The following is a 23,835-nucleotide window of genomic DNA, read 5'->3' on the forward strand; positions in this document are numbered from 1 at the left end:
TTAGGCCGCCCGCAGGACTATTGTCCCTCACTCATATGATCTTATGAGTGCGGGACAATAGTCCTGCGGGCGGCCCAACGTGCACAGCATCATTGTAATCTATGATGCTGTTTGCTCCTGTGCGCACGATCAATGCCGCTCCGGGACATATGGCCCGCTCATGGACCGTATATCTCAGAGGGCATACTGCCATGTGCAAGGGCCCTAAGGCTGAAAGAGGCTTAGTTATGAAGGGTTTAACAGCCATCCATCTATGAAAGTGGTTTGTAAATGTAATTCCACATCCAAGAGGATTGATATAATAACGCTTTTATGTAGTTCCTACTTTCTAATAATTTTCACTTTTTAGAATAAAAAAAACCAAAAAAAAGTCCCTGTACTAAAACATAGCTGAAGATATAAACACTGATTGAAAAGTTCTTTTATCAACTTTAAAAGTCCGAAAGAATCAATTCATTGACATTTATTTTTTTTCCTTAGGTCCCTATGTTCCACCTTTCAACATCAGTTCCTTAGGATTTGGGAACAAGACACACATCTCCAGGGAAAATCTAACGTTCTCCTTCTACTACCAGCACTCTTCGGCAATAGCAGCAATGTTTATCTTTGCCTACGCTTTCATCTTTCTCATGTGTATGATTGGCAATATGCTGGTGTGTGTCATTGTACTAAAGAATCGACAAATGCGCACTGTGACCAACATGTTCATTCTAAACCTAGCCATAAGCGACTTACTAGTCGGGCTCTTCTGCATGCCAACTACATTGGTGGACAACCTCATCACTGGTGAGTCCCCTCAATAGCATGTTATGTCACCAAAGTAAAAGGTTTTCAACTATTTAAATGCACATAATTAGCCAGTCTATACATTATACTCTCGGTATATCCAGAAACAGTATGTATTTAACTGTTCTTAATTACTACACCGATTACTAGAAGAAATATTACAGGCTCTGGACACCTATGACATGGAAATGATTTTTACATAAGTTAGTGGTTACCTTGGGTGAAAAAGTTGCACTAAATTTAGGGTTCTAATTTTCATTTCTAAATTTATTTCCAGACCCCCTTGACATTCAGTTTGCAACCTGCACCTAGTTTCAAATTTTTCTCACGTGGATGTGTCCTTCCTAGTGATACATGCTGGATCTGTGTGTCAAGGATATTGCTGATTCCCCCTGCAAACTGCCTTGTGTGGGTGTCCCTCCTAGTAATACATGCTGGATCTGTGTGTCCAGAATATTGCTAACTTACCCCTGCAAACTGCCTTGTGTGTGTGTCTCTCCCAGTAATACATGTTGAATCTATGTGTCCAGGGTTCTGTTGCCTTCCCACTGCAAACTGTCATGCGTAGATATGTCCCTCCTGGCAGGGAGTATGTTGGATGTTAGGTCTGTGTGTGCAGGATGCTGCTGCCTTTCCCCTGCAAACTGCCTTCTGGGTACTTTCTTACTTATCTATAGGCTGCACAAGCTTCCCTCCTTGGATGCCCCCTCCACTCTCAGAGATCAGAGAGGGGCATCAGAATCAGGAGCAGTGTTATGACATATTTATGTCAGATAATGATTTATGACGGCACCAGCTAGATGCTAGAGCATGTGCAAAAGTAAGATGGCAAGAAAATGTTAATAAAAGCTATTTAAAAAGTTGCTCAATTTTCTGTTAACATAGCATTAACACATTGCCTGAAAATGTTACAGTTGTGTCTCCATCCGAAGTTTTGGCTCATTTGTGTAATACATAACCTACCGTAACCTGAAGTCTATATACAGTTGCATACAATATGCTTTATTAAAGAACTGTACATTTTTTTCTCATTTAGCTCAAAGGTAACAAGTAGTTAGAAAAAACTTTATATTAAAAGAGATTGACATGTTTGGAGTCAATGACCTTTCTCCATCCTCCAGCGACCTACAGTTTGCTCATTATTTGGTACAATAATCAAAGTTTCTCATGTTCTTTCAATTACTTTGCACATCTTTGGAGTCTCGGAGCAGGGAATCCATGTAAAGAATTATTGTAAGATCAATGCCAATTTTTGGAGTAGTCTTTGATGAAAAGAAATGTAATGTTATGCTGGCTCTGAAGTGTACTAGAAATTACATGGATCTAATTGGGTATTGTGTTAAGCATGAGCTTGTATCATTGTATTGCATGAATATAGACAAAAGCAATGAAGAGGATGAAGAATGCGTGAATATGTTTCTGCTTTCGTGTCTTTACATTAAAGGGTCTGATAGAACAAGGTAGAATGGGGTAAGCACATATTTTACAGCAGAGAAATGAATAAGCAAATAAAGATATATTGACCAAACCAATAACTTCACATATCGTGGTTTAAATTTTTTAATCAATATCAGATCAGTAATACATTGTAAAGCCAATTGAGAAAACAGTACACTGTAAAGACTTTTCTTCTTGCAGACTGTGCAGTTGAATGTGCAACTTTTCCATGCTCACACCACTTTTTCAAGGTGTCAGAAAAAGGGGCATGATGTGTGTGGGGAAGGGGCATGGCATGGGTGGGGAAGGGGTTGGCCGTCCAGCCCATCTCATTTATCATTTTCTATGCCTGTATTTGGGTAGAAAACAACTTAAGCAAGTTGCACGGCCAGCGCCTAAGTTATGTAGAGGCTGGCCCCTCTTCATAACTTAGGCGCATCAAGAGCCAGCGCGGGGTTATTAAGACTAGTGTCTAAAACGCCGGTCTTAATAAATGATCCCACATATTTCTCAATGTATTTACACAAAATGTATTTACACAAAATACATAGATAAATCTCCAGCTTCTCTTCAATTGCATAGCTAGTTGGCTGCCTGCAGACACCAGTAGGGAGAGCACAGTAAATAGAAATTGATACAACTACCATGTAAGCTATAATAATCTCTTTGAATTGAGCTCCCTATAGAGGCGGCTGTGTGAAAATGCAGTGTTTTTACACAAGGAAGAGAAGAGAAAGTTCCATGCGGGCCCCCCTCCCACAGGACCCTATAACAGTCACGTGGTAAGCCTCTATTGCAGGTACATCACTTGAGGTAGCTAAGAAAAACTAGGAGAATAAATGTCCTCTTTGTTAAGTATCCCAGTGATCAACTAATCATAGTGAGACCATATGCTGATGCACACACAGATCAGCTATGAACAAGGGCGTAGCTAAAGGCTTATAGGCCCTGGTGCAAGAATTCTGCTTGGGTTCCCCTTCCCCCTGTGCTTTGTGGCAAGGGGCAGGGGTGCACCTAGCCTTTCTGAGGCAAAAATTGAAACGGCACCTCCCATGCCAAATTCTCAGCCTAACCCCTTCCCTCCAGCCCTACTGTTAAATACATATTTGGAAAACATTACATACAGCGTACAAAACATACAGGGTGATACAGCGCCACATACCTCTGACATTGTGCCCATACCAGTAATCATTTTCCCAGTAGTCCCCCAGTAGTAATAATTCTCCTTATAATGTGTGCCATTAGAAAAATACCCCCTTATAATGTGCACCAGTACAAAAACTTCCCCCTAACAATATGCACCAGTAAAAAAAAATCCATCTTATAATGTGCACCAGTACAAAAAAATCGGAGCCAAATATCAGGTACTCAGATAAGACCCCATTATCACACCTCAGATCAGACCCCAATATCAGACCTCAAAGCAGACCCTCATATCAGACCACCATATCAGTCCTCAGATCAGTCCCCCATATCAGATTGTCAAATCAAACCCCCACATCAAATCCTCAAATCAGATCCCCATATCAGATCCTCAAACCCCCATATCAAACCTCAGATGAGACCCCCATCAGACCTCCATGTTAGACCCCCTATATCACACCTCTGATGAGACCACCTTTAGACCTCTATGTCATGACCTCTATATCAGATCCTCAGATCAGACCCTCATATCAGATACGTAGACCCCCATATCAGATCCTTAGACCCCATAGCAGACCTCAGAACAGACCTCCATAGCAGAAGCTCCAACCCCCTTATCAGATTCTCAGAGCCCCTTATCAGATCCTCAGATCCCATATCAGATCCTCAAACCCCTATATTAGACCTCAGATCAGACTCCCATATCTGATCCTCAGACCCCCATATCAGATCATAAGATCCCCAGAGCAGACCTAAGAACAGACCTCCATATCAGATACTATGACCCCCTTATCAGATCTTCAGACGCCCAAATCAGATCCTCAGACCCCCCTATATAAGACCTCAGATCAGACCCAAAATAAATAAATTAACTTACCTCCACTCCTACAGTGCCTGCTTACTGGTCTTCCCCGGGCCCGTGCAGCACTGTTACCTGACTGAGTATAGTGTCAGGTCATAGTGCACGCCTATGTCCTGACACTGTATGCAGTCAGGACAGTGCAGCGCAGACCAGGAGAAGACCAGGAAGGAGGTATGAATACAATGCTGCACTCACCTCTCCCCCCACCTCCTGCTTACTAGTGAGCACTTGCTGTCACGGATGATGCGGTGTGGGTGGGAAACTCCACACCGAGCACAGGAGGAAAGGGGACAGGAACTAGGCCTGGAAACTAGGGTAAAGTAGAAGGTCACCTCCTAGAACAGTGATGGCGAAACCTTTTAGAGACCAAGTGCCCAAACTGCAACCAAAAACCCACTTAATTATCGCAAAGTGCCAACCTCGGCAATTTTACCTGAATACAATATAGTCTATCTTCCATGTACTTTATCATTAGCTATAATAGCCTGCCTACAGTCAGTGCGCTGCCTGTGCTGTTCATAGTCTAAGGCATATTGGTACGCCGTAGACTTTTTCCAGGGTGCGGGTGCCCACAGAGAGGGCTCTGAGTGCCACCTCTGGCACCCGTGCCATAGGTTCGCCACCACTGTCCTAGAACAACCCTAATCCATGTCCTGCCTAACTATCAGTATGCACTGACCTCGATGGTAGGAAAGTTTATACACAGTAACCTAGAGCCCTAACACACCCTGTAGGCCCTGGTATAGTGACAGAACTTGAAACAACCTATTCCTCCACCAGAAGGATGAACAGGAGTCTCCCCCAGGCCTAGATACAAAAGACAGGGAAATACAACAAACAAAATACAAATAGGGAAGACGACACTTAACTTCACGTGGAGCAAAGGCACCGCCCAGAGTCCAGAAAGTGAAGTTATAAACCGCACCCCCAGAAGGGGTAAGCAGTAATAAATAGGGGAGTGTGGGATTTTGCTCTGGTAGATAGGGTAAAAAGACAAGTTCTTAACACAAAACTTCAGTGTTTTTCACACTTGAGGCAAATGCACAAAGCAATGCGTTACTTTGTAGTCTTGGTGTTTTCTTCACACACAATGGAAAGTACATCTTGGTGTTACTTCACACAAATTGGAAAGTTCACATAAGACAAGTTACCTTGATGTCAGTTCTGCCTCCAGCAGTCCACAGCAGGATTTAGGGGCCTGTTTTCTTGGCCCATGGGTCTCAGCCCTCCAACCTGGCACCAAGCCTTAGATCCCAACACAGAGATCCTGCTGCTGAGCCCAGCTGCCTATTTAAGGACAGCCAGGTCTGCCAAAAACCCGGACCGGCAATTAAAATCCATTCCGGTATTTGACCTCACCTGGCTGCAAATCAGCCCAGCAGCACACGCTGGAAGGAAAATACCTGTTTTCCCAGACCATTCCCCTCACTGTGTCACAGGAGGTTATATGACCATATCAACAACACCTGAGGCAAAGGGTGTGGTCATTACCAAACCAACACAGACACAAATGATCCACAAGGAACCAGTCAGATTGACCCATGTGTTGCCAGTCTCTCTGATCTCCTGGCACCTGTCACAGGAGCGTTCGTGACACTTCCATAATGGAAGCGTTCACTAGTATTCGCTTTATAAGATGCGCTGCATCTTACAAAACAAAAGATACTGTGATTTGTGATGCACCACTGGCAATTGCAACCGCTGCGAACACTATAGCTACACCACTATCTATGAACACTGAGACCCGACAGCAAGTGTTCAAATCCCCTACAATGTAGATTGGATGCGAACAAAAAAAACTGTCGTATGAATAGGGCCTAAGGTTAGGGCAACATGCTCAAGGTTGGTGCATGCAGTTCTGGAGAAACATACAAGACGAAGTATAAAGGACAGATTAAACGTCTCTTCTTTTGAATTCACTTCTGGTTTTTACTTCCAAAACTGCATGCATAAACCTGACCGTGTCCATACCCTAGGGAAGCATGCAGGCATCTAAGGGTGCCTTCACACGCAGCAGATTTTGTGGCAGAAAATTCCACAACTGAAAATCTGTTTCATTCACCTTGCAGAAATCCATGTGCTTGTTGCCCCATTAAACCAGCTGATAAAGTGGAATGTGGTTATTTCAGGATGAACAATGGTGTAACTAGAACTGACCGGGCTCCACAGTACATTTTTCACATGCCTGTCCCCAACAACCTCCTCTTGACATTCGTCTCTCACTCCTGCGGCTAGTCAAGAAAGCGCTCTGACCAGGCCAGGCAGCCGCTGCATCCATTTCCTACACATATATACTGTATGTCATATCACTATGTATACTGACATTTTATAGTATTGTTAGGGCCATGATAATAAAATCTTTCAGTCATCCCACTGGCAGGGCCCCTTCTGAGTTCACCCACTTGCCCTGCTTCGACTATACAGTAGCTTCATCCATGAGGATGAGTATGACAAACTCATATGTTTAGATTGTAGACATATTATGCCCTGAAGTTGGATACTACCATGAAATATAGGAGGGAGCTAGAGCTACTACTCAACAAAGATAAAAATGCAAATATTATAAATAAAAAGAAGTCTTGACTCGTCATAACCACCAGCAATAGGGCTTTATTAAGACCGCCATCTAAAATGTGTCCCTATAAATCCAATTATACTGGTGATATTGTACATATCTAAAATTCATAAAGAACCACTTAACCACCAGATGTCTGAATATATAGACGTGTGAATATATAGACATCTTCTTCTAAAAATACAGCAAACTTCCTCCGATTTAAATGATATTCAGGACATTATAGTTACCTTGAAATCTATTCTGGTCTTCACAAAATATGACGCAGCTTTACTAATTAAGTCTAATTAAAAAATATAGTGTAAACTTACTAAGATGGCCTTAAGCTGCCCCAGATTTATCACAGTGGCTGATGTGGTATAATAAATCTGGTACACCTACCTGCAGACCATCAAACTTTACATCACCAATTTGTTGACTTAGTTTTACTCAAAAAATGCAGCAACATTTTGGCAAATTTTTTGGTGCATGGTAGGGCATGTAAGCCACACCCCATATCCAAAAAGTGACTCTCCCTTGTCAGACAAGGCATAAGAAGTGTCTTAATGTGTTTAAAACACTTGACAAATGCGGTACAAAGCATGTAAGCCAGTTTTGAGAAGCGGATTTTGTGAAAGACTAGCACATTTTCACTAGTATTTGTGTCACGAATACAGGGGAGGGACACAGAACTAGGCCTCAAGGCTAGGGAAAGGGAAAAGGTCACCTCCTAGGAAGCCCCTAAACCTGGCACTGACTCCTGTCAGTATGTATAGACCCTGAAGGTGGAAAAATACATAAGCCATAACCTAGACCCTAGGAGCCCTGAAATGCCCTAGGTAGTGGCAGGGAATGAGACTACTGGTTCCTTCCCAGGTGAACAAACCAGCGTCTCCCTGAGGCCTAGTAACAACAAGCACAGGGGAAACAACCAAATACAAAGAGCAGTACAACTTATCTTATAGAAAATGGATGAGCAGGAACACAGGTAAGGTCCACACACCAACTCTTCCAAATCCAAGCAGACAATATCAACCGCATGGTATGAAGTGTGAGACCAAACTAAGTAGGAAATGCAATAATGACCACGGGCTGCACCTGACAAGAGGTGTGGTCATTACCAAACCACAACACTGAGAATCAAGAGACTGTTAGTTAACCTCACGTGCAGTCAGTCTCTTCGATCTTCTAACCTTTGTCACAGAAGGTAACGTGACAATATGTTCCCCAATATGCTTTATCCTTTTATGTTACCTGTGATATAACTTCACTTTACACCAACATTCTAAAAAGTATTGAGGCATATGTTTTTCTTATTTCAGGATGATTTCATTAGTGTGTCCCTAAAACAATTTTTGGTGTCCTGCATAGATTTTAATTTATCTCATAATTTTTTCTTGTTTTTATTATTTATCTTATTTGTAGCTGGTTGGCACAGTAATGGCAGCAAAGTTTGCCTAAATTCACTAAAAGATGAAGTATTAAAAGAGGGATATATAGAGAAAAAGTATGATGCTGACTAGGGATGAGCGAATCGACTTCAGATAAAACATCTGAAGTCGATTCGCATAAAACTTTATTCTAATACTGTACTGAACAGGAGCTCCATACAGTATTAGAATGTATTGGCTCAGATAAACCGAAGTTATTGCTTCGTGAAGTCTCACAAGACGTCACACAATAACTTCATAAATTAATTTGTACTGTAAAAAAACATTTCCCGAATTTGGGTTCAGTTCCAAGTGGTACCTTGGAACCGAACTAGAGTTCGGGAAATGTTTTGTTTGTTTTTTAATGCGAATCGACTTCGGTTGTTTCATCCGAAGTCGATTCTCTCATCCCTAATGCTGACAATACATAAACAAATGCTTTCAGGAAGTAACAGACAGTACGAAAGAAACCATATCTAATATGGGTGAGGATGGCAAAACATTCAAATTTGCCTTTTTAATCCAAAATAATAACAATATAAAACATATTAGGCTACTTTCACACTAGCGTTAATATTGTCCGGTATTGACATCCGTTATAGGGTCTCAATACTGGAAAAAAGTGCTTCCGTTTTTTTCCCATTCATTGTAAATGGGGACAAAACGTAATTGAACAGAACGGAATGATCCAAAATGCATTCCGTTCTGTTCTCATACCGGAGAGCAAACCGCAGCATGCTGCAGTTTGCTTTCTGTCCTGGGATGTGGAGCAAGACGGACACAATGCGAGTCAATGGGGACGGATCCGTTTTCTCTGACACAATCGAAAATGGATCCGTCCCCCATTGACTTTCAATGAAGTTCATGACGGATCCGTCTTGGGTATGTTAAAAATAATACAACCGGATCCGTTCATAGCGGATGCAGATGGTTGTATTATCAGTAATGGAAGCATTTTTGCTGAACCCTGCCAGATTCAGCAAAAACACTAGTGTGAAAGTAGCCTTCATTTTAATTTCTCTTTATTTTCATTTCGTAAAAAAACATATTCATTCCAAACATAACAAATCAACAATCTCCATTTTATCTACTGCAACTAATTTTACTATGCATAAAAAAAGAAAATTATTTTTTTCCTTTTACCATCCCACCACCCATATGGGGGGGGGAGAGGCGGGACGTATAAAAAGAATGAATGAATGAATTTATAAAGATAATTGGTCGAGTGTAAAACATTACCCCATGATTGGTGATACCTGCTGACTAGAGGTGAGCAAATTAATTCTAAATTAATTGGATTAATTGCAAATTTCAGAAAAATCTTCTACCAAATAAATTCAAAGTTTTGGCAATCCACTTAGGAGATATTTTGCAAAACTGCACCTGCCATTTTGCTGATAAAATACGGGGTAAACAGGGCAGTGAGGATGAAGACTAAGGATCCAAGGAGGGAGGGTGGCTTGCCATAGGCAACTCGATTGTTCGACAGACAGCCTGTCAGCCAATTAGGGAGGAGTATATTGGCAGGTCCTTCAGGCTCAGGGCTATATGAAAAGCACAGATCCCATTGTGAACTCAGCTTGACATATGAGAGGATATGTGTGCAAGGTGTCCTGGCAGATACCACTTACAGACACAAGCCAGACAGTTTAGAGATATATTTAGTTTGATTTAATTAATAGGTAGAAAATCAAGGGTTTTATCATAGGGTTATGTGTATATGTATGTTTTACATTGAGGAGAGGGCAACTGCTGGTAAGTGGAAAGCTTTAATCACCAGTGCAGTGCAATCACCAAAATCCTACAGTGCCTACAAAACATAATTTTTTTTCTGTACATGAGTAACCAACCTTTTTTTTCAAACCTCAAGTTGCTACAGTTCATAAATGTTTTATAGGCTTATTCCCATCACCTCCAGCAGCATACATTTAGTTGAAAACATTGTACAATTACAACTTTTTATTTCTAAAGAAAACTGTTGCACTGTATTTATAGGGGGGAGGCATTTAATTGTGCCTCTGTTAATTACTGAAAAAGCAGCTGCAATTTTACCACTGTTTATGCAGTTGTGAATCAATGCCAGTGTGTTCGTAGAAGGCAATACTTTACTGTGCCTTTGGTAATTACTGAAAAAAAAGTTGCAATTTTTCTGTTTAGTGTACAAACCTGTGACTTGTCATTAATCAAATAGGCCTTGTGACGGACTGAACCGTCACTGGGGCTGCTGGAGAAGCCTGAGGGCCAGCCTCCTTCCTACGGACTATGGACCCAGAACTATGGAGACCCCATCAGACCTTTTGGGGTTACAAGGAACTATGAATCCTGATTTATGTGTGGAATTTATATGCCACATATTTCATATTGCCCATTAAAGGTGCAGGGTATGAATTCAGCAACACAAAAAGGGTTAACTCTGCACTGAGACTCCCACTGATTGTGTTAGTGATGGGATTAAGATAGCTGACTTTAGGTCACCCTATGATACACTCAGGAGATAATCCCATCACATGTATGTGTCTCCTCTCTTCCTATTCATTTATTATGGAGGGGGTGAAGATGTCTGTTTGCATGTTGTTCATGATTGATTGATTTATGTTGTTAGACTTTTTGAACTGTATATATACTGAGTTGATCTTCAATAAAGTGAGTTCCTGTTTTGGCCTTCAACATAGAGCCTCGTCTCATGTGTGTGGGGATTGCTATACGCCATATACTCCCCTGGCTATAACCCCTAGCTCTTGTAAGAGCTGTTCCTGTCCCTTGTTCCTGTAGTGGTTACGGTGTCGAGCAGAGTGCTTGGAGCCCTCGGGAAGCACTAGGAGCATCCATCAACGGAGGTACCCAGTCGGGCTGCCAGGAGATCCTTTACAGGCCTCATAATAAAATGTCTGATAAATGATAGAGTTGAAAATGAAATAAATACCCATGCCTCATCAACCATGAGTAAGAATGTGGTTGACTGTGGTAGTGCAAATACCGTAGCAGTAGCAGCACAGTCAGTACCACATATCCAGCCAGAAGTAGTAGCAGCAGGCTTTAGGCTCTTCCTCACTTCCAGATTATTATTGAGGACAAAGAGGATGACATTGTGGACTGGATGGCTCACTCATACTCTCAGTCACATTAGGGTTATGTCAATGTCACTTTCGAGACAGGGGTAACAACATTACTCCTGCTACCCATTCTTGTGTCCCCAGAGAAGACTTTCACTTGCATCATCTCTGTTTTCACTGCCCCCTCCTAGTGAGGTGTCTTTTTTTTTTCCTGATAAGAGGGAACAACACCCCTTGTGGTATGAAAGATACTCAAGAGAGTCTTCCTGTTAATGACCTGTGTGAGTAGCATCAGTATCAGCATTTGGACTACCATGAGGAGGAGGTTCAGGTGGAGGCTGGACACTAGATGCATAGCTGTGTTGGAGGTGGTGATAGTATTAGTAGGGGAATTTGTAGCCATGGTGATGGTGGTAGGGGAAGTGGTAACCATTACAACAGTGACATGTGGAGGCAAAAAAAAAGCAGAGAATCAGTACAGGGGCCAAGTAGCCCACAATAACATATCACTGTCTAATAAAAGCGGTGGTTGAGGGTGAGGACTATGAAGATGATTGTGTGTTAGACAGGACCTGGGAGCTGTATTGGGGTGCTGAAGACTAGATGACATTAGAGAAGGAAGGTGGTGGCCACAGAGGAAATAAAGTGCACAGTCAACGTACTGTGAAACCTGCAAAAAAAAACTTGCAGGGCCAGATCTGCTATTGTTGTGGTCAGATTGGGCACTGGTGCCACTGACACTACTACGCAAGCTCAAAATATGAGAGACCTAGGCCAAGCTCAGCTGTTACCTCTGTGCAAGTATCTCCTGCTTGACAGTTTTTCTTCACAAGGTTGGCACACAGTATCACTGCCGTGTGCAAGAGTCGCAGGATGAAAATAAGACATGGGTCTACAAACATACTGTAGGTACCACTGCTATATTGCAACACGGGAGGCGGCATCATCAGATCCAGTGGGAAAATAGAAATGGCCATCATTCGGGGTAAGTCTGTACTCCATCTCCCAGTGTTCTTTGTGGCAGCCAGGCTGCTTCCCCAAGTAGTAGAGTGTCCTTGTAATCATCATCAGCTTCTCCTTCTGCTCCTTGTCTTCCGATCCTTCGTGAGGCAACTATAATGATATGTATGTTCATTTACGACCAGTAATTAGATTGTGTGCAAGCTCTACTCCTACCTAGCCCTTATGCTGGCAGTGCATCTGCTGCTGTACCCCTTAGTTGTGGTAAATGAGGCCTATGGCCGCTTTCAGACAAGCGAGTTGTGCACTCCGGACTCGGAGCGTGAGTATAAGAGAGCTCCCATCCTGAACTCCTAGCACTGCCGGGGTTGCATAGCATTATGTTGATTTATGATGCTATGTTACCCTTAGTGGTCTGGAATGTATTGGATAACAGTGACCTAATGCTGTCAGTGTTATCTAATACATTCCAGAACTGTAAGGCCTCTTTTACACTGGCGTTGCGGGGAAAAGGTGCGGGTGCATTGCGGGAACATGCGCGATTGTAATGCGTTTTGCACTTGCGTGAGAAAAATCGCGCATGTCTGGTACCCAAACCCGAACTTCTTCACAGAAGTTCGGGCTTGGGATCGGTGTTCTGTAGATTGTATTATTTTTCCCTTATAACATGGTTATAAGGTAAAATAATAGCATTTTTAATACAGAATGCATAGTACAATAGGGCTGGAGGGGTTAAAAAAAATTAATAAAAAATTAAACTCAACTTAAACCACTTGCTCGTGCAGTCGGCATCTCTTCTGTCTTCTTTTTTGCTGTGTGCAGGAAAAGGACCTGTGGTGATGTCACTCCGGTCATCACATGGTCTGTCACATGATCCATCACCATGGTAAAAGATCATGTGACAGACCTTGTGATGACCGGAGTGACGTCACCACAGGTCCTTTTCCTGCACACAGCAAAAAAGAAGACAGAAGAGAAGCCGGGCTGTGCGAGCAAGTGGATTAAGGTGAGTTTAATTTTTTTAAATTTTTTTTTAACCCCTCCAGCCCTATTGTACTATGCATTCTGTATTAAGAATGCTATTATTTTCCCTTATAACCATGTTATAAGGGAAAATAATAATGATCGGGTCCCCATCCCGATCGTCACCTAGCAACCGTGCGTGAAAATAGCACCGCATCCGCACTTGCTTGCGGATGCTTGCGATTTTCACGCAACCCCATTAATTTCTATGGGGCCTGCGTTACGTGAAAAATGCACAAAGAGGAGCATGCTGCGATTTTCACTCAACGCACAAGTGATGCGTGAAGATCACCGCTCGTGTGCACAGCCCCATAGAATTGAATGGGTCAGGATTCAGTGCGGGTGCAAAACGTTCAACTCACGCATCGCATCCGCGCGGAATATTCGCCCGTGTGAAAGGGACCTAAGGGTTACATAGCATCATAAATCATTATAGTGCTATGCGACCCTGGCAGTGCTAGGAGTTCAGGAAGGGAGCTGTCTTATACTCACGCTCCCAGTCCGGAATGTACAACTCGCTCACCTGAAAGTGGCCTTTGCCAAAATTTTATTCAGCAGGCATTAGTAATTCTCACCAGCTGTCCATAAAAAATTGACTTGTTCTGCAAATGCGGCTTCACCCAAATTTAATTCAGCATGCAGGCATTATTTCTGGCCAGTTGTTTATAAAATTTGTCGTGGCATTCTCCAAATGTAACACAGTTCACTCCTTCACCAAAATGTAAGTTACCACTCTCCTTCTGTCTTTGCTACATGTACAGAAGCCACAGCAGCCTGTTCAGTTTGCTATACATGATGGAACCATTTTTTGTCCACTGCTGAGCCAACCTGAAGCACATCAGCAAATGGACATGCACCACCTAAACAACTAGGTTCTATTGTGTCTGGACTGTGCCCTAGGGACATTTTCCATGACTAAGGCCTCTTGCCCACGAACATAAGGGCACCGTGCCCGTGCTGTGGACTGCAAATTGTGGTGCACAGGCACCGATCGTGGGGCAGCCGCATGCAGATCGCATACCCATTCACTTAAATGGGTCCGCGATCCGTCTGTTCCACAAAAGATAGAACAAGTTCTATCTTTTTGCAGAACAGAAGCATGGAACGGAAAACACCACAGAAGCACTCAGTAGTGCACCGCATGTCTGGATTTGAGGACCCATTCAAATGAATGGGTCTGCATCCGTGATACGGAATGCACACGGCTGGTGACCCATGTGTTGCGGAACCGCCACCGTATGGCACAAATCCCTTACGTTCATGTGAAAGAGGCCTAAGATATTTCTGGCTCTTTTTTTCTTTTTTAACCCCTTAGTGACCAAGCCTGTTTGGAAATCTGACGTGTCACTTTAGCAGAGAATAACTTTGTAAAGGTTTTGCACATCAAAGTATTTGATATATATATATTTTTTTGTGTTTTAACTCTTTTATTGAGCAATATCAAAATGTACAGAGACAAAGATATATGTCAATGGTGAAGTCAACTTGTCTCCAAAAAAGACATTTGGTTTACAATGTGTAATTCGTTAATAGAGGAACAAAAACCGACAGGTCACATATTAAGTTAGACTAGAAGGCAAGAAATATGCAATCAGGTTATTAAATCAATGGTACCTTATACAAGAGTCTGAGGCGGGTTGGGTGTAGTATCACCGATAGCTGCGTCTTAAGACAGTAGAGAAAAGTGTGAGCATTCCCCTTTCAAGCGAGTCGCTCAAGCATTGAGGGGGAGTTTAGCCTTTTGAGAGCCCTAGGTCTCATATCCTCTGAAGGATTTCCAGTACCTCCATGTCTTATCAAAAGTATGATGTGATCTCGTCTCCCAGGAGGATATCTCTTCAAGCCTGTATATCTGGTCTACCTTAAGGAACCATTGTTCCATAGATGGGACTTCAGGAGACAGCCACAGGGTCGGGATCAGGAGAAGCAGGACAACTGGTTCCACAGATCTGGTTTCCACATTTAAAGATATCTTCCCACCAGTGTAGTAACATAGGGCAGCTCCACCAAATATGAAGGTATGTACCCCTATTTTCTGAGCATCTCCAGCACACGTCCGACGCCGAAGCAGAGTAAAGGCATGTCTTGTCTGGGGTTTTGTACCACCTTGTGACTATTTTATATCCGTTCTCTTGAATCTTCACACATCTTGATGCTAGATGAGGGGAGATGTATATACTTTGAATCTCATCCCTATGGAAGGTTTTGTTTAGATCCTTTTCCCATAAGCGGATAAAAGCAGGAACTAATGAGTTTGGGGGGTTTCTCTCAATTTTTTGTAGAGCTGGGAGATAATTTTAGAGGGAGGATGGGTTTGGGAGATAAGGCTCTCAAACCATGTGAGGGGTCTAAGTAGAGTGTTCAGTCGTCCATGTTGAGACATACAGTACAGACCAAAAGTTTGGACACACCTTCTCATTCAAAGAGTTTTCTTTATTTTCATGACTATGAAAATTGTAGATTCACACTGAAGGCATCAAAACTATAAACTAACACATGTGGAATTATATACATAACAAACAAGTGTGAAACAACTGAAAATATGTCATATTCTAGGTTCTTCAAAGTAGCCACCTTTTGCTTTGATTACTGCTTTGCACACTCTTGGCATTCTCTTGATGAGCTTCAAGAGGTAGTCCCCTGAAATGGTTTTCACTTCACAGGTGTGCCCTGTCAGGTTTAATAAGTGGGATTTCTTGCCTTATAAATGGGGTTGGGACCATCAGTTGCGTTGAGGAGAAGTCAGGTGGATACACAGCTGATAGTCCTACTGAATAGACTGTTAGAATTTGTATTATGGCAAGAAAAAAGCAACTAAGTAAAGAAAAACGAGTGGCCATCATTACTTTAAGTAATAAAGGTCAGTCAGTCAGCCGAAAAATTTGGAAAACTTTGAAAGTAAGGGCTATTCAACAATGAAGGAGAGTGATGGGGTGCTGCGCCAGATGACCTGGCCTCCACAGTCACCGGACCTGAACCCAATCGAGATGGTTTGGGGTGAGCTGGACCGCAGAGTGAAGGCAAAAGGGCCAACAAGTGCTAAGCATCTCTGGGAACTCCTTCAAGACTGTTGGAAGACCATTTCAGGTGACTACCTCTTGAAGCTCATCAAGAGAATGCCAAGAGTGTGCAAAGCAGTAATCAAAGCAAAAGGTGGCTACTTTGAAGAACCTAGAATATGACATATTTTCAGTTGTTTCACACTTGTTTGTTATGTATATAATTCCACATGTGTTAATTCATAGTTTTGATGCCTTCATAGTCATGAAAATAAATAAAACTCTTTGAATGAGAAGGTGTGTCCAAACTTTTGGTCTGTACTGTATATGCTCTGAGAAAGTAGATCAAATTATAGCGTGAGGGGGCAACATCTAGAAGTTTGTGCATTTTGTCTATGGATTTATGAGGGGGACATCTCAACCAATCAACTACTCTCGCCAAAAGGACCGCTCTGCCGTATATTTCGGGGTCGGGCAGTGATATGCCTCCTTTCTCTTTTGGGTAGGTTAGCGCCCTTTATGACTGCCTCACTTTTCTCCCAGACCAAATGAAGGATCTGAAAAGAGAGCGTAGGGAAGCATAGTAGGTAGAGGGTATCACTATTGGAAGTGTTTGTTGAAGGTATGTCAATTTAGGTATGATTAAAGACATCAGGATATTTTTTCTCCCAAACCATGAAAGGATAGGGATATCCAAGGCAGCTAGGTCAGCCGTGATTTTCTTTAGAAGAGGAAAGTAATTTAGGTTAAAAAGTTGGCTTGGGTCTGTACAGATCTTTACTCCTAGATACGTTAAGTGTGGGGAGGACCAATTAAAAGGCGAGTTTTGTACTAGATGTCTCTTTAGAGTGTTTGAGATGCCAGTGGAGATTATGAGCGATTTATTATGGTTGATTTTGAGGTTAGAGTGGGAGCCGAAAGTTTCTAAATGCTTATAAATCTTAGGGAGTGCTGTGGCTGGGTTGTTTACCATTATCAGCATATCGTCCGCAAACGCGGCTATTTTATGTTGCTGATCTCCCAAGGCTATCCCCTGGATATCCCTGTCCAACCTGATAATCTGCAATAGAGGTTCTAAAGTTAGTACAAAAAGTACGCCCCATATGCAGTCACTCTCATCTGAATACTGCATTTCTCTTTAACCTCCTACCAATGAGGTAGCCCATGAAGGGGCCAAATATCTTTGTGCACCTTATGACCATTTGACTGACCGTGTCAATTTTGGTCTGTAGGCTTGTCTGCTTTACCTAGGATTGACTTGCCTGTCTTTTCATCATCTCCCCTGATGAGCTGCCCTTTGTCCCGGCAGCGAAACGTGCATGTAGGGATTTGCCTATGCATATATAGGGACATATAGTATTGTAGAACCAGGGACAGGTTCCGGACGGGGTCGTCCTTTTAAGGACGAGTGCCCTGTGGTCAGGTTGCTACCACACCTTTAGTATCAGGGTCTACGGTTAGACAGCTATAGGGTTAATTATAGGGACCCTACATGCATTTGTCTAACTGCATCTACCTTTCTTTTCCCTGCGACTCATCCGACCATCTATACAGGATGAACCACTACTAAAACATTGTGTGGAGAAGCTTCAGACGACCTTCCCTGGGTACCGGTAGGACACACTGGTTACCTACTCAGTGCCGCCGTGCACTTTAATCATATTTGATACTGGGATGACCATGGACCACTTTACCTAGTGGTCTACACCTTTATTCATCCCTTGTATACCAATTTTTGCACACTTTATTTAGGATTTTATTTAGCATATAATATTAAATGTTATGTTTTAGGATTATTCTCTCTGAATTTTGCTTATACTCCAGATAATCCAGAGCGCAGACACACCCAGATCTGACCTCTTCATTCACTGATTTTTGAAGAAGAATCCAGAAACGGATTCAGGATTAGATTGAAATCTCCTCCAAGGATGGTAATTCCCTCCCTGAAAGAGTCAGCTATTTGCAAGACGTCGATCAGCCAACGTGCTTGAATAATCTTAGGAGCGTATATATTTATAAAGGTGAACAGATGTTGTCCTATAGTGCCTTTTATCATTATATATCTACCATCTGTATCACATAGTTGGTCTGCTAAAAGGAAGGGGATTTTTTTATGGAAGCCTATGCTCACTCCTCTTGAATTGGAGGTGGGGGAACCGCTATGAAACCAATTGGGGAATATGGAGAAGGAGAGATTGGGGAAATGGTTTATTTTAAAATGGGTCTCCAGAAGAAAGGCAACATTCGCTTTGTCTCTCTTCAGGATCCCAAAAATGTGGCTCCTCTTTGAAGGTGAGTTACAGCCTCTTACGTTATATGAGGCTACCTTAAGGGCCATCATGAGGATTTCTAGAGATGACGATAGGCTGAATTAACATCCTTATGATATAGACATGTAAGGAGAGTCTCAAGTGACACTTATCTCTCAGAGGACCCAGACCAAGTTCAAGCCGTCGGTACCGGAGAAGCCCAATCCGCCTCAAACGAAGGCAAAATGACCTGTTGAAGGACCAAAAAATAAAGAACATAAGAAAAACATGATAAACAAAGGTAACTTGTAAACAGGGGTGAAAAAGTGGCACGGTGATGCCGAAAGAGGACTGGAGGGGGGAAATGGTGTGTCACCAGCAATTGACAGCAACTCTACAAAAAGAGTGGTCAAATAAGCCTTAATGGGAGTGTAGAAGGTTAAGATTAATTTTAGGCCTGTCGGACTAGTATGGGTCTATAAGAATACAAGTAGAAAGACATGAGGGGAGGGGGAAGGGGGGAAGGAGGGGTGGAGGGGGGAAGGAAGGGTGGAGGGGGGATTAGAAGAGAGGTAGGGGAGAATTATCAGGGGATGGGGAGGAGTGAGGGTGAAGTGGGAATGGAGAGAGTAAAATGCAAGAACTATTCTCAACTTGAGATAAATAGGAGAAAGGTACAGAGGGTAACCTATTAGGCTGGGATTAAATAGTAAGAAGCGTTGTAGTTGTCCTAGGGGAGTGTAGGATGTTTCTATATCCTGCAGGGACATTTAGGAAAGGGAGATTATACGGACATCTATGTGATAGATCTGAAGGTGGTTGGAGAATAGTCCCTTTTGTGGAATCATGAAGTGGGTGAATAAGATGTTTCGTGGGCTTCCTTCATAGATCTGGGATCGTCCACAGGAGGATATAAAAGAGAATATTCGGAGGGTCTAGGTGGCGGCTCAGCGATCCTCTGAAGCAATGCGTCTTGGAGTCAGAGGTTGGTTCCTTCTTTTTTGGTGGCGGGACCTCGGGGTGTCTCTGGAATCAAAGGGAACGTTTCTAGGTATCTCTGGAAGGGTCGCCAGGTCCTGAACAGTGTCCCAATCTTCTATAGCCAGAGGTGGAATGTCCAGCAAATCATATATTGGGCCCAGGTCAGAATGTGCTTTGATGGTAATTCTTCTGCCGTTAATCGAAAAAGATAATCCAAACGGAAAGTTCCATCTATACAAGATTTAGCGATTTCTAAGCCAATCCGTTAGGGGCTTTAGAGCTTTCTTTTTTTGGAGGGTGATAGGGGCCAGATTCTGAAAAACGCTAATGGCCACTCCTTTGAACTTCACCCTTTCAGGTCTACGAGCCTTATTCAGGACAGCTTCCTTGTCCTGAAAGTGGAGGAAACGGCATATGATGTCCCTGGGAGGATCGTTGGCGCCCGGTTTCGGACGGAGAGCACGGTGGGCCCTTTCGATAATTACAGGATCGGAGCGATCCGGGCCTAAGAGATCAGAACAGATGGCTCTGACAATGTCTGAGATCTCGTGCGGGGAGTCTGATTCAGGAACGCCTCTGAACCGTAAGTTATTTCTCCTGCCGCTGTTTTCTTGGTCCTCTAGGGCAGTGTAAACAGCATTTAGGTGGGTCTGGCATTTCTGTATGCTTGAGGAGGTCACGGCTTGAAAATCCAGCATGGCGGCCTGTGTCTCTTCCAAGGCTTCAACCCTGCCTCCCACGTGTCTAATGTCCTCTCTCAGAGAAGAGATCTCACCTACCAGTGGATCCATTGCTTTCTGGAGGGCCAGGTCCAGGTATTTCCTTGATATCGGAAGGTATTTGCGGCTTTTGTCACCTTCGGTATCGCTTGTGCCATCTTGTGCATCTGGATCCTGTTCTTCAGTCTCCCTGCAGGGGACCGGCGCCATCTTGGGCTCCTTAGCTGCGCATATAGCGGCTGCTTTTTTGATGAAGCAATCCATATCTTCGCTATTTGTGGAGGTCTTATGGTGCTGGGACGAGTCCCCGGTCTTTTGCTGACCCATTATTTAGTCCGGGATCTGAAGTGAGCTGTTGTAAAGTAGCGTCTTCCTAACGAAGCTCAGAGACACACGTCCATGTCGGTCTGGCGCTGGCTGCGCCCCCCCATCAAAGTAATTTTGACATTGTTTTCTCGTCACATATTGTACTTTACTTACAGTAGGTGGTAAAATTTTACCGATAAAATATGTGTATCTTTATAAAAAAAGTAAAAAATCTATGAAAATTTTAAAAAATTTGCATATTTTCCTATTTTCAACAGCAATATTTCACATACATATATGCTATTCAATAATTTTATCAGAAATATATTTCCTCATCTTTACTTTATTTTGGCTGCACTTTTACTTTTTTTTTATTTAGGAGACTTACCATTTTAACATAAATTTTCAAATTTTTGAAGTGCATATTTTTTCCTGCAACAAGCCATGTTTGCACAGGCTTATAAGTGTCAGAATAATAGAACCCCCCCAAAAGTAACCCCATTTTGAAAACTAGACTATTTAACGTATTCATCTATGGATGTAGTGAGTTTTTTGACCCCCTCGTCTTATAAAGAAATTAATTCTAAGAATGTGAAAAGAAATTCAATTAAAAATTTTTACACAAAAGTGTCAATTTAAAGATTTTTTTTTTTTTTTTACAAAGCACATGAAAATGAAGAAATACACCCCATTTATCCTTTCTTCAGAAATACCCCCTTTGTGGCCCTAATCGTATGTCTTGACACACGGCAGGACCCAAACATAAAGGAGCACCCAGTGGCTTTCAGAACACAAAATTTGCTTGAAAATGTTTTAGGCCCCATTGCACACTTGTAATGGCGTTGAGCTGCCAAAACAATAGAAAACCCCCATAAATGACCCCATTTTTAAAACTACGGGATAAGGTGACATTGATACTATTCTGGGTCACATATGATTTTTAATCGCTCTATATTATGTTTTTTGTTAGGCAAGGTTACCAAAAATGGCTGTTCTGGCACAGTTTTTATTTTTTGTTTTTTACAATGTTCATCTGACAGGTTAGATCATGTACTATTTTTATAGAGAAGGTTTTTACGGATGCGATGATATGAAATGTGTCTACTTTCTTTGTTTGTTTTACTTTTACATAATAAAGCATTTTTTTAAAATAAATCATGTTTTTGTGTCTCCATTTTCTGAAAGCCAATTTCTTATATTTTTTGGGCGATTGTCTTAGGTAGGGTGTTATTTTTTGCGGGATGAGGTGTTGGTTTGATTGGTACTATTTTGGGGTACATATGACTTTTTGATCGCTTGGTATTACACTTTTTGTGATGTAAGGTGACAAAAAATGACTTTTTTGGCACCATTTTTATATTTTTTTTATGGTGTTCACGTGAGGGTGATGTGATGTGATATTTTTATATAGCTGATTGTTACGGACGCGGCAATACCTAATATGTATACTTTTTTATTTATTTCACTTTAACACAATAAAAGCATTTTAGAAAGAAAAAAACTTTGTGTGTCCATCTTCTGAAAGCCATATTTTTTTTCATTTTTTTGGCGATTATCTCATGTAGTACAATTTTGGGGTACATATGACTTTTTTTTATCTTTTAATAACTTTTCTGGGGAAGTGAGGTGGGCAAAATTTTAATTCCATCATAGTTTTTCTTTTTTTCTTTTTTTATGGAGTTCACCGTCTGGGGAAAATAACATAACCCTGTCATAGATCAGGTCGTTACAGATGCGGTGATATCAAACATGTGTAGTATATTTTCTTTTTTCAATTTTTAATCAATTATAAACGTGTGGCTATAAGAAGAAATTAGATTATAAAAACTAAAAAAAATTACCTTTTTTTCACTTTTTTTTTTACTTCTTTTTGACCCAGACCCATTTGGTTCTTGAAGATCCAGTGGGTCTGATGCCTCTACAATACACTGCAGTACACTATACAGTGTACTGCAGTGTATTGTGACTTTACACTTAGCCTGATCAGTCTCCTGCCTTTAGCAGGAGCCGGATCAGGCTTAGCTACACCATGGCAAGCCGGAAGCTTGTGAAGGCGTCCGGTTACCATGGTAACCATCGGGATGCTGCCACAGCAGCGCAGCGGCCCGATGGGAGAGGGAGGGAGCTACCTCCCTGTTAACCCTTTCCATACAGTGGTCACTATGGACTGCAGCATGGAAGGGGTTAAACTGCTGACATCGGTGCCAGCACTGATGTCGGCCGTTTCAAGCAGTGTCAGCTGTGTGCTGACACTCTGCTAACCGCTCGGCCATCCTGAACCAGATCAGGGCGGGGGGGAAGGGGGATCAGCAGTGCTGCCACCGGCCATCCTGAAATTAGGGGGGCACAATGAGCGCTGGAGCCTACGGGGGGGGGGTGTTAAATACATTGGGGGCCATATTGTCCCGATCGGGGTGCTGCGGGACATAATTACTTATAATCACTCCTCTCCTGAGGAGAGAGACATACTGCAGGGGCAGCGGCGGCTGGCTTATAGTGTGCGCATGCGCCGGGCCGTCGCTGACATCTTTCTTGAGGGCAGGGGGCGGTGAGGATCGGGACCCAGCTTTCCCTTATGGGGAAGTTGGGGGACCCGATCCCAGCACTGGAGACTTTCTCCCTCCTCCCTCACATTTTCCGTGATCGCTGTGATACAGTGTATCACGGCGATCACGTAATCAGAGACCGCTTGTTACGGTCTCTGATCACGGTCTCTGGTCACTGATAACTTGGGCTGAAGTGCCGCCGTAAAAAGGGGACGCTCCAGCCTAAAGCCCCTTAGTGACAGCCGTAAAAACACATATGGGTGGTCAATAAGGGGCTAATGGACTTTAAGCTAAAAAAATAAATAAAATAAAATGCATGATTTACCAATAGTGATGAGCAGCATAGGCAATATTCCTTTTCATGATATTTTGCGAATTTTTGGCCTAATAGTCACCATAAATTTGCAAATTCTAGAATTTGTGATCTCCAGTCATTATTTTCAGATATCTCCCACTCACTATCTGTATTTATGAGCTAACTATCTAATATAATTGAATAAGGATCCAGATGACTCAGCAAAGCACAGAGCACAGCAATGACACTGCTATCTCTCAGAACTGCAGTAGAAAACAGTAGAAAATGGCTGCTGGGGAGTTTCCTATATAGTAAGGGGTAGGCAACTTTCCTATTGGTCGCTAGGGATGTTGCTAAGCTCAGACAAAGATATTGCAGCCTTCTCATTGGCCCACAAGCAAGAAGCAGTGAGGGTACTGATGAAAACAAACCTAGAATATTCACGATTAAGAAGATAGAGCACTATATTCTACATCTTCGCAAATTCTCGAA

At 42.4% G+C, this 23,835-nt stretch overlaps 1 protein-coding gene across 1 annotated transcript in view; it reads left to right on the forward strand.

Moving 5' to 3' along the window:
• The first annotated feature begins 581 nt into the window (after window positions 1-581).
• The window catches only part of NPFFR1 (neuropeptide FF receptor 1), a 553,553-nt gene continuing 530,299 nt past the window's right edge, over window positions 582-23,835 (forward strand). The window contains exon 1 of the mRNA XM_040437678.1: window positions 582-786. Coding sequence (XP_040293612.1) covers window positions 597-786 — 190 coding nt within the window. The 5' untranslated portion in view covers window positions 582-596. The remainder of the gene's footprint in view (window positions 787-23,835) is intronic.

Source organism: Bufo bufo, chromosome 6, assembly GCF_905171765.1.
Source record: "Bufo bufo chromosome 6, aBufBuf1.1, whole genome shotgun sequence".
NCBI lineage: Eukaryota > Metazoa > Chordata > Amphibia > Anura > Bufonidae > Bufo > Bufo bufo.